This window comes from Papilio machaon, chromosome 26 (genome assembly GCF_912999745.1).
Source record: "Papilio machaon chromosome 26, ilPapMach1.1, whole genome shotgun sequence".
NCBI lineage: Eukaryota > Metazoa > Arthropoda > Insecta > Lepidoptera > Papilionidae > Papilio > Papilio machaon.
Window position 1 is genome coordinate 367,313 of NC_060011.1, and position 14,936 is coordinate 382,248.

Consider the following 14,936-nt stretch of genomic DNA (forward strand, 5'->3'; position numbering starts at 1 on the left):
AAAGTGCATAAATCGGACACAGAATATATTTACGAGCCAGAAACACAACACTAAAAGCCAAGCTACTATTAACTAATTCTACTTAAATAGCACGATTAGTACGTCTTATACTTAATATAATATTCGCACGCACGCACGCACGCACATTCACCACTAACAATACTCAATTATCATCATTATTTTGTTTTGCACATGGGTGTTGCCTTAAAATGTGTGCTCAGTTGTGGATTATTCTTCACTGTTATTTTAAGCAAGTCACAGTTCCATTCGAAGTTTAGTCCATAGTGGCAATTTTTACCATTGTGTGCTGATCATCGTTTATGTACAGAGAACGTTGAATGTTTTTGCTGGTGATCTAAAATATATATTTTATTCCAAGATTTCCTATCGGCAGATGTGCTGATCATTTGTTCCAAAGAGGTGGTCAAAGAAAGCGCTGCGTAGGTTGCTACGAAAAATTAAGATTGATATTGAATGCCACGCAAGCTGCTAAGAAAACTAAAAAATTTGTGACTTTTTGTGTCCAGTGTGACAAATCTTTTTGTTTACCATGTTTTAATGAAAAACATTTTCTGTGATTAATACTCAATAAACATTTATCGTAACTACAACTCTCTTTTAATCCCATCACTAGTCGAGGCATTAATTGACCTTCCTTTCAGTGCGATTTGAGGCAGAACCGATGACAAATTTTTAATTTTACTTTATTCATTAACGAAACGTCCTAACTCCAGGCGAAGCTAGATTCATATTATGCACATATTTAAGTTCATAAGAGTGAAGTTTCAAGCAAATATCGTTTAATTTGGATTTTTTAAAAATGTTTTTCGAAAACATAATTTTGTGAGGCAGGAGAGGCCTCAATAGCACTGGAAAAAAGTTCAACTTTGCCACGAACAGGCCTCAAACGCACTGGCTGAAAGTTCCGCCAAAATGGCCTCGCAGTTAACGTGTTAACTGCAATTAGTCATTGACTCACAGCTACTTAGTGTCAATCTTATTTCACACTAAAGTCCTCCCTTAGTAACTTATTAACGAATCTGTATGGTAATTAGAGGTAGACAGGAAATATTAATTTAAATAACAAGTTATTTATTACTGTACCAGATACAATTTTAAAGGGATTCATCATCAATTTACCCTTTTTTACTACTTATTTTGTTACTATATGTATTTTTTCATACATCTCTATTAGTCGTTGCTCAATTCACTCTATTTTTAGTCATATTTTTCAAACAATCCATACATACATTTCTTGGTCTTTAACTATCTTTGTACCCATCCACATTCAATATCATTTACTATCTTGTTTTGTGTGAACATTATTTCTAAAGTCAATGTAAAGTAATTCTCGGTTTACATAATTCCAAGCCAGTTAACGAAATCAGCACTGGATTACTGGAAATATGTAAACGCACACTGGAATGTTTGGGTTCCAGTGTACACTCTTTAATTGCAATCCAGTAATTATGTTCGGTGGATTGGAATAATATAAACCGGCATAAATGTAGAAAATATGCACCGAATAATATGAAATGGGTGATGATAGCTGATGATGCAGAGTAAACAGCAGGAGACATAACAATCCGATGTCAGAGTACGAGATGTGGTTGTGCGCAGTCAGCGCGCAGCTGGCGCAGTGTACGCCGACATGACACACGCCTGGACCCAAGCCGAGGGAACCCTGACACCCGCTCCACCAGCACTGGACCCTCGCGTCTGCGCATCACAAACATTCCTCATACCACATGGTCAGACTCCGCTGTCTAGAATATCTCGGAACCTAAACAAGATGCCGCTGGAAAGAAACCCTGGAGCTGGATCTATACGAGCTTTAAACAGTCCACTGGTAAAAGACGTCACTGTACCGATGAACCTAAATTTTTCTGACATTGAAAGAAGAAGTAAAAAGAAGAATTAGAAAGAAGAATTGGAAAGAAGAAGTAAAAAGAAGTAGTTGTAATTAAATTTGAAAGACAGATGTGTCAAATGTGGTACAATACCTGAAGAAAATGTGATGCTCGACGCTGCAGCGCCACAGGTTCTTGCAGGCGCGCGTCGCCGGCAGACGGAAGCTGAGGCAGGTGTGCCAGTTGTCACACTCGCCGGCGCGCAGCCGCAGAGTGAACACGCGCTTCTTGTAGCTGATCTTTATGATCTTAGTCCACGGAAACCGGTTCATCACCACCCTGGACAACAAATGGTAACTTTCCCAGGATTTCCAGATCACAAATGGTCCAAATACGATCTCTTAAAAAAACCAGTTTTTCCTGACCAATAAGGTATCATGTATCCTTTCTGCAAAAACCTAAGACCTGTAGTAATGTTTTTATATATATATTTATATATATATATATATAATAAGGTGATAAACAAGGAAATGACCACTTGAATACACCTAAACAGGGAAGTGATTGCTGTCCAAAGACATCTGCGATGACAATCAACGGAGAAGGAGACATACAGAAAGAGGTTATTTCCTCTTCCTATGCTCCCCCTCTTCCACCAATCCCAACATCTCTTCCCATCCTTTCCGTAAAAAAATAAACTAGGAAGGGAGAAATTACTAAATTTAGGCTTCCGGAATACTCATAGTCATCAGACTGCAGAATTACTTCCACTTGACATCATTCTTCTGTGTGGTTGTGGTATTTCACCAGATGAACTGTCCCCAACATATTGTTGAACATTAGATGATTTGATTTGCAATCTGAAGGTCCTGAGTTCGAATCCTGTCATGTACCAATGTGATTTTCAATTTACATATGTTCATTTATCCGATGTTCTTACGATGAAGGAAAACATCGTGATTCATTGATATGTGTGAAGTCAACCCGCACTTGACCAGCATTGACTATGTCCTAGTCACCCCTAACTTAGGGTAGGCTTTAAGCCCCTCAGTGGGGATGTATAGTGAGCTGATGATGATGTGCGTACATATCTCTGAGTACGGCGATGCCGCGCCAGCAGACAGCCAGCGCGATGTCGACATCTTCAGAGTCTTTAGCGCGGTGCAGCTCAGCACCATAAAGAGACAGTTTTTTCGCGTTCTCCAGATAATTCAGTTCTGCCTCCGCTGGAGTTTGTCCTCTACAATTTATGATACAGTAGACTGTAGGTAATTTCTTAGTAGATCAGGTAAGTAGATATACAAAGATGGATTTTTGATTAATTGACAAAAAGTCCAGCTGTGGGCAGATAAAGACTGATGATGATGAGAAAAAGAAACTTTTTGTGAATGATGTGATTGTGATGTTCCTGTAACCTGTTTATCTGATAATTTTGACAATGCAACGTATTAGTCTATACGTAATTTTTCTCCAAAGTGTCATAAAGGAATAGTCAGTATTATGAAGTCATTATTAGAAGACCTAGAGTAGAATGTATGATATCAAAACATTTTTGAGGGTTCATAAATTTTAGAAAATATTGTATGAGCAAGAGATCCGTAACCAGATAATGGATCTGAGACAAAAATAAATTGGTGAATGTGTTGTCTATACATACTTATGTTTCCTGTACAATTCGTCTACTTTATCCTCGACATCAGATGTAAGTGCATGTTGCGGCAGAGCGCGGTGTGCGGACAACTGCGCCGCAGACACGCGGGCCTCGCGGTCCCCTAACTCACACTGCAGAATGTATGACGCCAGCAGTGCGTGTGTTATGTACGAACATGTTAAACGACCTACAAATAATACCAACGAGTTGTTTCTTTTTCTTCAGATTTATTAATAACTAAGCTTTCGTCCTCAATTTCATCAGTTCAGAATTAAAAAAAGTAGTCTATAACATGCACGCATACATCAGCTACATTCCCGTCAAAGTCCTGTCAAAATCGGTCTAGATGTTCCGGAAATTAATCGGAACAAACGCAGCATTGCGGACAAACATAAAGACTAACAGACAAACATTTTTTTTAATTGGTTTTTAGTTAGTAGTTACACAAATACATCATGTGTAGGTACAAAATATGTTTTTTTATAATATTACACACAGACATTCCAATTTTATTAATATTAGGTCCTTACATATGAAATTGGCGTTTTTCGTACTGGCCACTTTAATCACGAATTTCTCCTCTTTGGTAAGGAATTCCAAATTCAAATTTGTACAGCTATAGACTCATGTATTTGTGGTTCGATGACCGTCATTCATTTGTTTTTTTCCTTCTGTTTTTTTCTGTTTGCGTCACTCATTTTACAAAATGGAAAACTTAAAATATCGCAGTATTTACGAGTACGAGTTCCGCCGTGGCACTAGTGCTGCGGAAACGACTCGAAGGGTGAATGATGTGTATGGCGGTCGTGTTGCAAAAGAAAACACAGTTCGTTTTTGGTTTCAACGTTTTCGTTCTGGAAATTTCGATCTGCAGAACAAGCCCCGTGGACGGCCTGAGACTCAAGTTGATAATGAAGAGTTGAAGGCTATTGTGGAAGCGGATCCATCGCAAACCACGTCCGAGTTAGCTGCAGGCTGCGATGTTAGTGATAAAACTGTTTTAATTCACTTGAAGCAAATTGGGAAGATTAAAAAGCTTGAAAGGTGGGTACCTCACGAATTGACTGAAGCAAACCGGCAAACGCGCGTCGACTGTTGCGTTACATTACTAAACCGGCACAATAATGAAGGTATTTTAAACCGAATCATTACCTGTGATGAAAAATGGGTTCTTTACGATAATCGGAAGCGCTCAGCGCAATGGTTGGATCCTGGCCAGCCAGCCAAATCCTGCCCCAAGCGAAAATTAACCCCAAAAAAGTTACTTGTAAGCGTTTGGTGGACTAGTGCCGGTATTGTTCATTACAGTTTTCTCAAATCTGGCCAGACTATTACGGCTGATGTCTATTGTCAGCAATTGCAAACCATGATGGAAAAGCTAGCGGCTAAACAACCTAGGCTGGTCAATCGCTCCACGCCACTGTTGCTTCACGACAACGCTAGACCACACACTGCGCAACAGACGGCTACTAAATTAGAAGAGCTTCAATTGGAAAGTCTAAGACATCCTCCGTACTCCCCGGACCTTGCTCCAACAGATTACCATTTTTTTCGAAATTCGGATAACTTCTTGCAAGGGAAAAAATTCAACTCCGATGGGGCAGTCCAAATCGCCTTCAAAGATTTTATTGATTCCCGTCCGACTGGTTTTTTTAGTAAAGGGATCAATGAACTACCTATGAGATGGCAAAAGTGCATAGAAAATAATGGTTCATACTTTGATTAATTAAATATATTATATTAAAAAATATTCGACTTTTTGTTCCTCCCATACAAAACGCCAATTTCATATGTAAGGACCTAATATATAGATAGATATATTTAACACATATAGATTTAACACTTTATAGTTCTCTTAAAGTAGGTAACTTAGTCAGCACAACGTGATTTAGTGTACTCGTGTGACCTAGTCACGATGTTTTGACACTAGTTGTCATGAAAAACCTGATCTCACTTAACCAAACTCAATAATCTTCTTTATCATATAATTTTCAGTATGTACACAGACCCCATATCGGAGAAAAAAAAAGACAATGTAAAATGGTATTTTAACACATAAAGTTTGAATCAAAACACGGCAATTTTATTGTAGCTAAAAAAAATAACTTTCTTAATCATTTAGAACTTGGGGGGTTTGAGTTCTTAGAACTGTCCCATTTCTTTTAGGGGGTCTCTAAAAATAGATTAATACTAAAGAAGAAATAATATGAAGTCCTACCTTCCATGATGTCATTGCGTACAGCCAGCCCGAGCTGGTACCTGGTGTTGTCATCACGCAGCTCTGAAGGCTCCGGCGGGTAGAACTTCACCACGAAACGTACCTCCCATGGCTCGTCTGGAAACAATTTCACCAAGCATTATAAAGTAATCTTACTAATATAGGTATAAACTAGCTTTTACCCGCGACTCCGTCCGCGCGGAATAAAAAATAGAAAACGGGGTAAAAATTATCCTATGTCCGTCTCCTAGTTCTAAGCTACCTCCCCATCAATTTTCAGTAAAATCGATTCAGCCGTTCTTGAGTTATAAATAGTGTAACTAACACGACTTTCTTTTATATATATAGATGTAAAAGTTTAGATCAGGGATTCCCTAAGGGGTAAATATTGAACTTAAAGCATTGCTAATTCTCACTCTGTCTTCTTCTATTGACTTAAGTCAGAATTAATAATAATAATTGATCTTAAAAGTAGGTAATTTGTCCATGGGGGGGATCTGTGGTAATGGTTCATTTTGGAAGGGAGTCACTTGTCCAAAATAGTTTGAGGATCCCTGGTTAAAATGGATGGATGTTTGTTTGAAGGTATCTTTAGAACGTCTCAACGGATCTTGATGAAATTTTTCATAGATGTCGAGCATAGTCTGGAAGAACACATAGGCTTATAAAGTTTTTTTTTTAATTTATCTTGGACAGAGTCGCGGGCAAAAGCTATAATATAATAAATTCTTTAATTCATAACTATAGTAAACTAACTTCTGAATGTCTTCGCGAGTGTCCTCTCCATATCGAGCCAGATGCGGTCGGTGTGGTTCGCGCGAACCACACCGAAGTAATCCCGCTCCACTATATCCAGGTCATCACAGATGCGGTCAAGCAGGTCCGAACCTCGCGCCTTACGCTGGAAGAAGGAGTGCCAATGATGAAGAACAACCACTAGCGAGATGTTGGTTCAGTTGTGACCGCCTTCAGTCTAAATGACTGAATACGGTTTTACCTATTTTTTTTCTGAATGTCAATTAGTTGAAATTTTGAATGAACAAACAGTGCTATTTTCTTCTTTAGAAATGAAAGTAATAGTGGTAGATACCTCAACAACAATATTTCTTGAGTTCATGAATACCACGACCATACAGAAGACAGGCGTCAAATGGAAGCAATTCCGCAATTCGTCTGATAAGTGTGGTGCTGGAGGCCTAGTTTTAGTCCTTTTTTCCTTCCCACCCTTTTCTTATAAAGAATTATGGGTATGGACAGTGGATTTGGGGAAGAGATGACGCATAGGAACGAGAAATATCATCTTTCTGTGCGTCCCCTTCTCTGGTGATTAAAGGTAGGCAACACATCTGAAATTGCGGATCTCTATGGGCAACAGTTTTTAATATAAAAATAATTGGGATACTGTATGATAAGTACTCACGTCAACGTCAACACTGATGTACTCCCCGTCTAATAGCTGCACGCGCACGCGCTTTGTGTCGTTGCCCGCCCGCGCCATGCCCTCCTCCGAGGTGCTGCCCGACCCCGCCAGTCGGCGCAGGCTCTCACGCATTATATTACCTGCACACACATCTTTTACTATATGTTTTTTATTATCTATATTATATATATAAAAGAAAGTCGTGTTAGTTACACTATTTATAACTCAAGTTTGGTCGAATTGATTTAGCTGAAAGTTGATGGAGAGGTAGCTTAGAACTAGGAGACGGACATAGGAACTTTTTTTATTTTGTGTGCATTTTTTATTCCGCGCGAACGGAGTCGCGGGTAAAAGCTAGTTTAATATAAATAAGAAGAACTATATAGTCCGGTCAATTTAGACCTATATGTAATTGTATTTGTTTTCGTTTGTTTTTAAAATTACATGATTTAGTTTATATAACTATGTTTTTATTACTGCCAATGAAACTAAGCGATTTATTATAATTTTTGCTTTAAGACCAAGGTTTTCTTTTCAATTATAAACTATGACGATTTTCTATGTAAAAATGACCTTGTGATAATTACGATTTCTAAGTAACGCGCCATCGCTTGAACACGCTTTTTTTGTTTTGTTACAAATTTAAATAAATTGTTTTCATTCAAATACAACCATCTAAAGTGGCAATCTCCTTCATAGATCACATCAAAAGTTTATTAGATCCCTTTAATAGACAAACTTTACGTCAACTGGCAAAAGGCCCGTACTTTACTATGTATTCTCACGCGAAACTCGAATATAACTGAGAAATAGTTTCTGTTATAAAAACGCTTTTTTCGTTCTTCTTTACATAGTAACTAATAAAAACTATTTGCTTTTACTTTTTAAAGTAACTTTTTACTTATAAAAAAACTATTATCTATCTATATATATAAAAGAAAGTTGTGTTAGTTACACCACTTATAACTCAAGAACGGCTGAATCGATTTGACTGAAAATTGGTGGGCAGGTAGCTTAGAACCAGGAAACGGACATAGGATAATTTTTACCCCGTTTTCTATTTTTTTATTCCGCGCGGACGGAGTCGCGGGTAAAAGCTAATTACAAATAAATAAAAAACGCTCACTCCCGCAATTTAAAGTAATCGACTAAGACTGAATTTTTATTTTAATACCTCTGAATGCTACTACTCATTTCGTCATTCGACTTTCTAGTGAGTTATCATAGTAGGGGTTATTTAACTATCAATCCGTCAATATCGCAGATCCTTCTGTTATTTTGGCAATACGTTATGGCGCCTCTTAGTTTATGGCCCAACTATTTCCGGAGCTAGATAGACCATTGCGCACTTTACTATCGCATAAATAAACACACGTTAACCGCACATTTAAATACTGTGTTGAAACCAAAAGATTAAATGGCATCTTATGTTTTTACTTCTGTCTTTTGATGAAACTAAAATTATTACCTTAAATAAAGCGCTATTAATTTCCCTATCAACTACTTACATTAAAAAGTTCGACTAGTATTTTTATGTAATTTTTTTACTTATCTTACTTCTTACTTAATATTACAAATGCGATGTTTAGATGATGTATGTTTGTTTGAAGGTATCTCCGGAACGACTTGATGAAATTTGGCACAGATGTAGAACATAGTCTGGAAGAACACATAGGCTATTTATTACGTTTTTTTTTTAATTCCGCGCGTACGGAGTCGCGGGCGACAACTAGTTTTGCATACACTTACACATTTTTCTACACAATTGTAAAGTCACTTTCACACGATAATAACGATATATTTATTTGTGAACTAAATAGACTACATTTGTATGTAACAAACCAATACGTCTATCTCACAGTCCGTACAAATTTCAACTGACCCTGTGTTTATATGTTACTAGCTGTCGCCCGCAACTCCGTCCTCGCGGAATTTAAAAAAAAACGTTATAAGTAGTCTATGTGTTCTTCCAGACTATGTTCTACATTGTTGGCAAATTTCATCAAGATCCGTTGAGCCATTCCGGAGATATCTTCAAACAAACATCTATACATTCGCATTTATAATATTAGTAAGATATGTTGAACTAAGCCGGAATGATGACGATTAACGTAATTTTGCGTTCTTGTAGGCAATGCTATATCAATGTTCTGGGTTTGAATCAAATTGTATTGTATGGACATGAGAGATCAACAAGAAAAAAGGACTGAAAACTAATGTAAAGAAAGAAAAAACGACGACAAGAAACAAATTTTATACAGAAATGAAAATAATACAGTTGAACTAAAGTACGAGGGTCTGTGCTATGTCTCACTTATACAGGTGTTCTAACCCGAATTTTCTTGCTTATGTCATGTTGTCCGTCGGGACAACTACTCTCGCTAATAGGAAGTCTACCTTATTTAGATTCCTCTTTAATTGGTGTTTATTGCATCGGTGTCTAGTGTCTTTTGATTTGCTTAGAGAATTAAGCTTTCCATCAGTTTATTTTTTAGTATTCAACCATGGAATTATTCTGATGGTTTTCGTAAGGGCTCTCCCCCCTTCCTAAATCTATCTTTAAAATATCTAGCAAGTACTTACTATTTCAGTAGTAGAAAACTTAGTATAACTCTTTTCAAATATCTTGGCCAACAAATGTCATCGCGTGCTGCGCAGTTTCCTCCTCCCGCGTCCCGCTACACCTAATTTGCGTACTGCGCAGTGACTCGGGCAAAGTTAAGAGCCAAGATATCTGAAAACATTTATATTAATAAATAGCTACCAATCAGTGTACGGTTTATATCAACGCCTGCGTTTGTTTGTGCAACGTTTAAAATTTCCACATCATTTAGGTAATAGATGGTTTAGATTCATATAACGAATCTGAGTTACTAAAGTGTTCAGAACAGATGTGAAAATTCTTCCGATTCGAATCTCATTATAGACGTTGGTTTCTGAGACCAAAACATCTGTATGAAACATATCGTCATCTCTCATTATTTTTGACAAAAAGATAACAATCTATATATATAAAAGAAAGTTGTGTTAGTAACACCATTTATAACTCAAGAACGGCTGAATCGATTTGACTGAAAATTGGTGGGCAGGTAGCTTAGAACCAAGAAACGGACATAGGATAATTTTTATCCCGTTTTCTATTTTTTATTCCGCGCGGACGGAGTCGCGGGTAAAAGCTAGTATTTGGGGAGCATTTCCGGTCGCTAACCCCCCGGCTCGTAGGCGCGGCAGCAGCCCTCTCGAGGCTCCTTCCGAACCTGAGGGGTCCGGGTGTACAAGCAAGGCAGCTGTACACCATGGTCGTCCGCAGCATGGCCCTGTACGGCGCGCCGATATGGGCAGAGGCCCTAAACGCGTCGAACAGGGCCCTCCTCCGCAGGCCGCAGCGCGTCATTGCAGGACGTGCCTGCAGGGCCTACCGCACGGTAGGCCACGCGGCGGCCTGCGTCCTGGCCGGTACTCCCCCATGGGAGATAGAAGCGGGAGTGCTGGCTGAGGCATACCGGGCGCGGGTTGAGCGAAGAACCCGGGGAGAATCTCTCGCCCCGGAGGAGCTCGCCCACGCCCGGGAGAGGAGAAAGCGGAGGACCATGGAGCTCTGGGTGGAAGGCCTAGCGGACGTCGAATATGGCGTCCGCACAGTAGAGGCCATCCGCCCACAGCTCCCGGAGTGGTGCGGAAGGGGCCACGGGTCCCTCACCTTCCGACTCACGCAGGTGCTGTCCGGACACGGTTGTTTCGGACAGTATCTGCGTCGGATCGGAAGGGAGGAGACGGCGTCGTGCCATGGGTGCGGCGACGACGAGGATACGGCGCAGCACACACTGGAAGTGTGCTGCGCCTGGACAGAAGAGCGCCGCACCCTGGTGGCGACGATAGGTGGGGACCTCTCACTTCCTGGCGTTATACGCGCCATGTTAGGAAGTGAGAGGTCCTGGGACGCCGTTGCCTCCTTCTGCGAAGAAGTGATCTCGCAGAAGGAGGCACAGGAGCGGGAGCGCGAGAGAGACCCTCTGGCGCCCCCGCTCCGACGCCGTAGAGTGGGGCGAAGGAGGCGGCAATTCGCCGCCGCCCTTCGCCCCACAAATATGTGAGAGGAGCCCCCCCCCCCCCGTGGGCGACAACGCAGGCGGGGTCACGGAAGTAAGCTCACGCGTTCCCGTGGCCCCGCCATAATGCGTCGGAGGGCAGTCAGGTTTTAGTGGGTATTCCGGTCGCCTTCTGCGGCCGGCGAGTCCCACACTCCCTACGCCATTGCACAGCCCGGCGTAGGGGTGCGTAAATGCATTTCCTGACGTTAAAAAAAAAAAAAAAAAAAAAAGGGTAAAAGCTAGTATGTTTTAAACATGGATTTTGGTTTCCGAAACCCACAAGAATTGGAACACACTATGTTTCGTTATCCAAATATGTAATTTCAAATTCCACTAACTTTTGAAAAAAAAAAAAATTCAAGCGTGTGAAAGACAAAAATAAAGAATTTTACAGCCAAAATACCTGTAAAAATATTATTGTCTATTCTCTTTGTTTTTTTTTTCTGTAACAGAATGTAACACAAAATTGCAAAATCAAACCTGCCAGTTCTGGGTAATGTAAAATTTACTGTAAAAAAATTAAAAATATACCTGACCGCCCTGTCTGTGAAGTGAACCACATTCCTATATGACTCATGATATGGTAACCTTTTTAAAACATAAAACAGTCTATATGCAATATAGTAACGATGAAATGAGAAGCATCGAAACAAAAATCGATAAATCACATTGTTGTTTTTTTGTGGAAAAATTTAAAAATATGGCCAAGTTCATTGTTCATAAGCATTTAGTATTATAAAAAAAATTTAAAATGTTTATCGATTTTTATTCCAACGCTCCTCAAATGTATCTCTCTTATTTTATAACTAGCTGTAGCCCGCGACTCCCTCCACGCGGAATTAAAAAAAATATAATAGCCTATGTGTTCTTCCAGACTATGTTCTACATCTGTGCCAAATTTCACCAAGATTCATTGAGTCGTTCCGGAGATATCTTCAAACAAACATCCATCTAAACATTCGCATTTATAATATTAGTAAGATTTAACTAACTTGTTAATAAGTTGTGCTGAAATTCTTTGTTTTTTTTTTAGTGAATTATGTCACAAACATTATGTATATTCACGTTCAAGTAGCTTGATGATCCTGAAGCCGATATTTAAGATAGGTTTAATGAGATAAGATATCTGTCATGTTAAACTTTATCGCACTGAAACTTTTTAAACCTATAGATTAGTTTTCATACAATTAAGATTTTCTTATCTTTTATTTATGCATACGAAAGTGTTAATCTTTTCCTATGTACTTTTAAATAAAAAAAATACAATAAATATCGTTTAACTGACTTCGACAGGGAGCTTTATTATATGTCCGCGATCTTAAAACTTCGCTTATTGGAAATTATTACCTTTTATCATTCCAAAAGAAGTGCTTATCGGAGATAATCTTACTAACATAAATGCGAATGTTTAGATGGATGTTTGTTTGAAAGTATCTCCGGAACTACTCAACAGATCTTGATGAAATTTGGCATACATATAGAACATAGTCTGGAAGAACACAGGCTACTTATTGAGTTTTTTTTTTTAATTCCGCACGGACGAAGTTGCGGGCGATAGCTAGTATTTAAATATTTGTGCTAAATATTTTTTTTTAATTTCTTTTTTGTTTTTATAAAAGTTTATATTTTTCATGTCTTACTACAATAATATAAATTTATCTGTCGTATAAGTTGATAGAATTAGGCTTTGTAATTGAGGTCGCGTTGACGCTGGTATCCACTTAATCTGAGATCCACTTGCGGTTTATGGGCTGAATCAATTTCGTAACGAACCCGCAACCGTTCGAGGAATATACCTACCTACCTTATATTATAAGACATTTAGCGAAAAAAATTAAGATAAATAGATAGAAATCAAAGATAAATAAAGTTGATAAGATTTTATCTTTTGTTGAAAATAAACAAAAATAATATAATTCGATGGAATAATTGTCAAAAGTTTAGTAGTTTGCCATCTTGGATTTTATTTCGTTTTAAAATCTTTTAAAAATAACTTTGGTGAGGGAAAAGCTGTCAATTTTTACTTTAGATATCCCGAACGAAATTTGATAGTACTAGTAATAATATAATAAAGGCTTCATTAAAGGGATGTGTAAAATTAAACGGCAGTTGCGAGCTTTTTTATAGAACTTTTTTAGAGAACTTCAAATACTTTTTATTAAAGCATCATTGTTCTAAGGAACCAAACTGAAAATCAAGCATTGATACCAGTCAACTGATTACAGAACATGTCTGTTTAAGAACTTCTATGCAGAATAACTGTTTATCAGGTTAAAACAAATTACTTTGCAAAGAACTTTTGAAACTGCAAGCCAAACGCATCTAGACTCCCAGACGTTTTTATCGATTATAAAATAGGGACAAGGAATGTATTGGCTCCATTCTGTATACAGAAAATAGTGATTTTTAATTTTTAAGTTATAACTTGATCATAGTATGAGCTCATAGTTTTGAAATTACACCGTCCATAATTCCATATATCAATCCGAGATAACCTATTATTTAACGGGTATTTTTCCCGATTTACGCTTTTAATTTATGGAAATCTTGATTCAAAATTATTAAGAAAGATTTATTTTACATTTCACTCCAAAAATTTTCAATAAATGTGAATTAACACTGCACTTAAGTTATCAAGTTGCGTAAGAAAGTTAAATAAATGAGCTGCCCGACGGGTCACAGAGGGTCCCATCGGTCAACGCCTTTTATTTCTCGTCACACCACATTTTAAATTAAGATTTCCAATGCTTACCTTAAAAATCCCAACCGATCTCTGCAAAGATTCCTCGCAAGACATAAACAGTGCAATTCCCGCCTTTGTAAAAAACAAAAGATAAATTAAAAAGTTTTAATTTTTTTAATACACTGGTATTTTTCTTATAAATCCACCTTGAGTGTTTAGGACGTTTAAAAATTTCAATAAACTATTTAATTTTTAAATGTAAATAAACTTTGAAATAAAATTTGTTATTAATTCTTATAAGAAAGAACACAACCATTCTCAAAGGAGCCAACTGCAAACTAGTTTGGTTACTAACTCGCGCGTAGAAGCTCTCGTGTTGCTCTGCATTCATGAAAATTTATTTAATGTGTGACAGAGATGTTAGCTCGTCTCATTCTAGCATTTAGCTTTCTTTAGAATTCCTTAGGGCGCGCTCGGTTATGGTGTACAATAGTACATTGAAGCGTTAAAGCACTCAATATTCATAATGCGTTTCCCGCGCTTGCCTACAACTTATATAGAACTGTTGTTAATATAATGAACAAAAGAACACCTTGAAATCGATGTAACCGGCTACATATTACAATTAAGGAACACTTATTATACTTTTAAGTTATTGTGTCGACGATTCACAGAATAATTAGCATTTTCTTTTATTGATTTACCTCTACTCTATATATCAATAAATTGATATTCAAACATGTTTTTATGCGTTCAAAACTACCCTTTTATATTCTATCACAAATTGACCGTGACGTTGTTAATTACTCGATGTAAGTCCCGAATGTAATAGAACGGTGTAATCATTTATGTGTATTAGAGGTAACATCAGATAGATCTTTATCAGTCTCGCTTCTCGTTAGGCTACTTCTGTTGCACGAAAGCAAATGTGAACAGATTTTTACAAACTTTATGAATAGAGAGAAAATATAAACTTGACATCATAAAGGAGTGTCCCCATTAATCTTTATAAACAACATCATG

The 14,936-nt window shown here is 37.9% G+C and overlaps 1 protein-coding gene across 2 annotated transcripts; it reads right to left on the minus strand.

The window, feature by feature from the left end:
• Positions 1 to 1,546: 1,546 nt before the first annotated feature.
• On the minus strand, positions 1,547 to 14,111 carry LOC106716433 (protein 4.1 homolog). Of its 2 annotated transcripts, XM_014509951.2 has the most exons (9): positions 13,983 to 14,111; positions 9,723 to 9,873; positions 7,140 to 7,279; positions 6,476 to 6,620; positions 5,720 to 5,836; positions 3,508 to 3,688; positions 2,938 to 3,090; positions 2,004 to 2,189; positions 1,547 to 1,719 (listed from the first exon to the last, which is right to left on the minus strand). In XM_014509951.2, exons 3-9 carry the CDS (start codon positions 7,269 to 7,271, stop codon positions 1,593 to 1,595), a joined length of 1,041 nt encoding a protein of 346 aa, XP_014365437.2. In that variant the 5' UTR covers positions 7,272 to 7,279; positions 9,723 to 9,873; positions 13,983 to 14,111; the 3' UTR covers positions 1,547 to 1,592. The 2 variants fall into 2 exon arrangements, with proteins under 2 accessions (XP_014365437.2, XP_014365436.2); XM_014509950.2 differs by lacking the exon at positions 9,723 to 9,873.
• Between the last annotated feature and the right edge of the window lie 825 nt (positions 14,112 to 14,936).

Excerpts from the sequence above, each read along its gene's own strand:
- LOC106716433 (XM_014509950.2), bottom strand. The coding sequence starts at position 7,271 with ATGCGTGAGAGCCTGCGCCGACTGGCGGGGTCGGGCAGCACCTCGGAG. Across the intron at positions 6,621-7,139 it reads ACATCAGTGTTGACGTTGAC|CGTAAGGCGCGAGGTTCGGA; the intron begins GTGAGTACTTAT and ends TCCTTCTTCCAG. Across the intron at positions 1,720-2,003 it reads GAGCATCACATTTTCTTCAG|ACGCGAGGGTCCAGTGCTGG; the intron begins GTATTGTACCAC and ends TGTGATGCGCAG.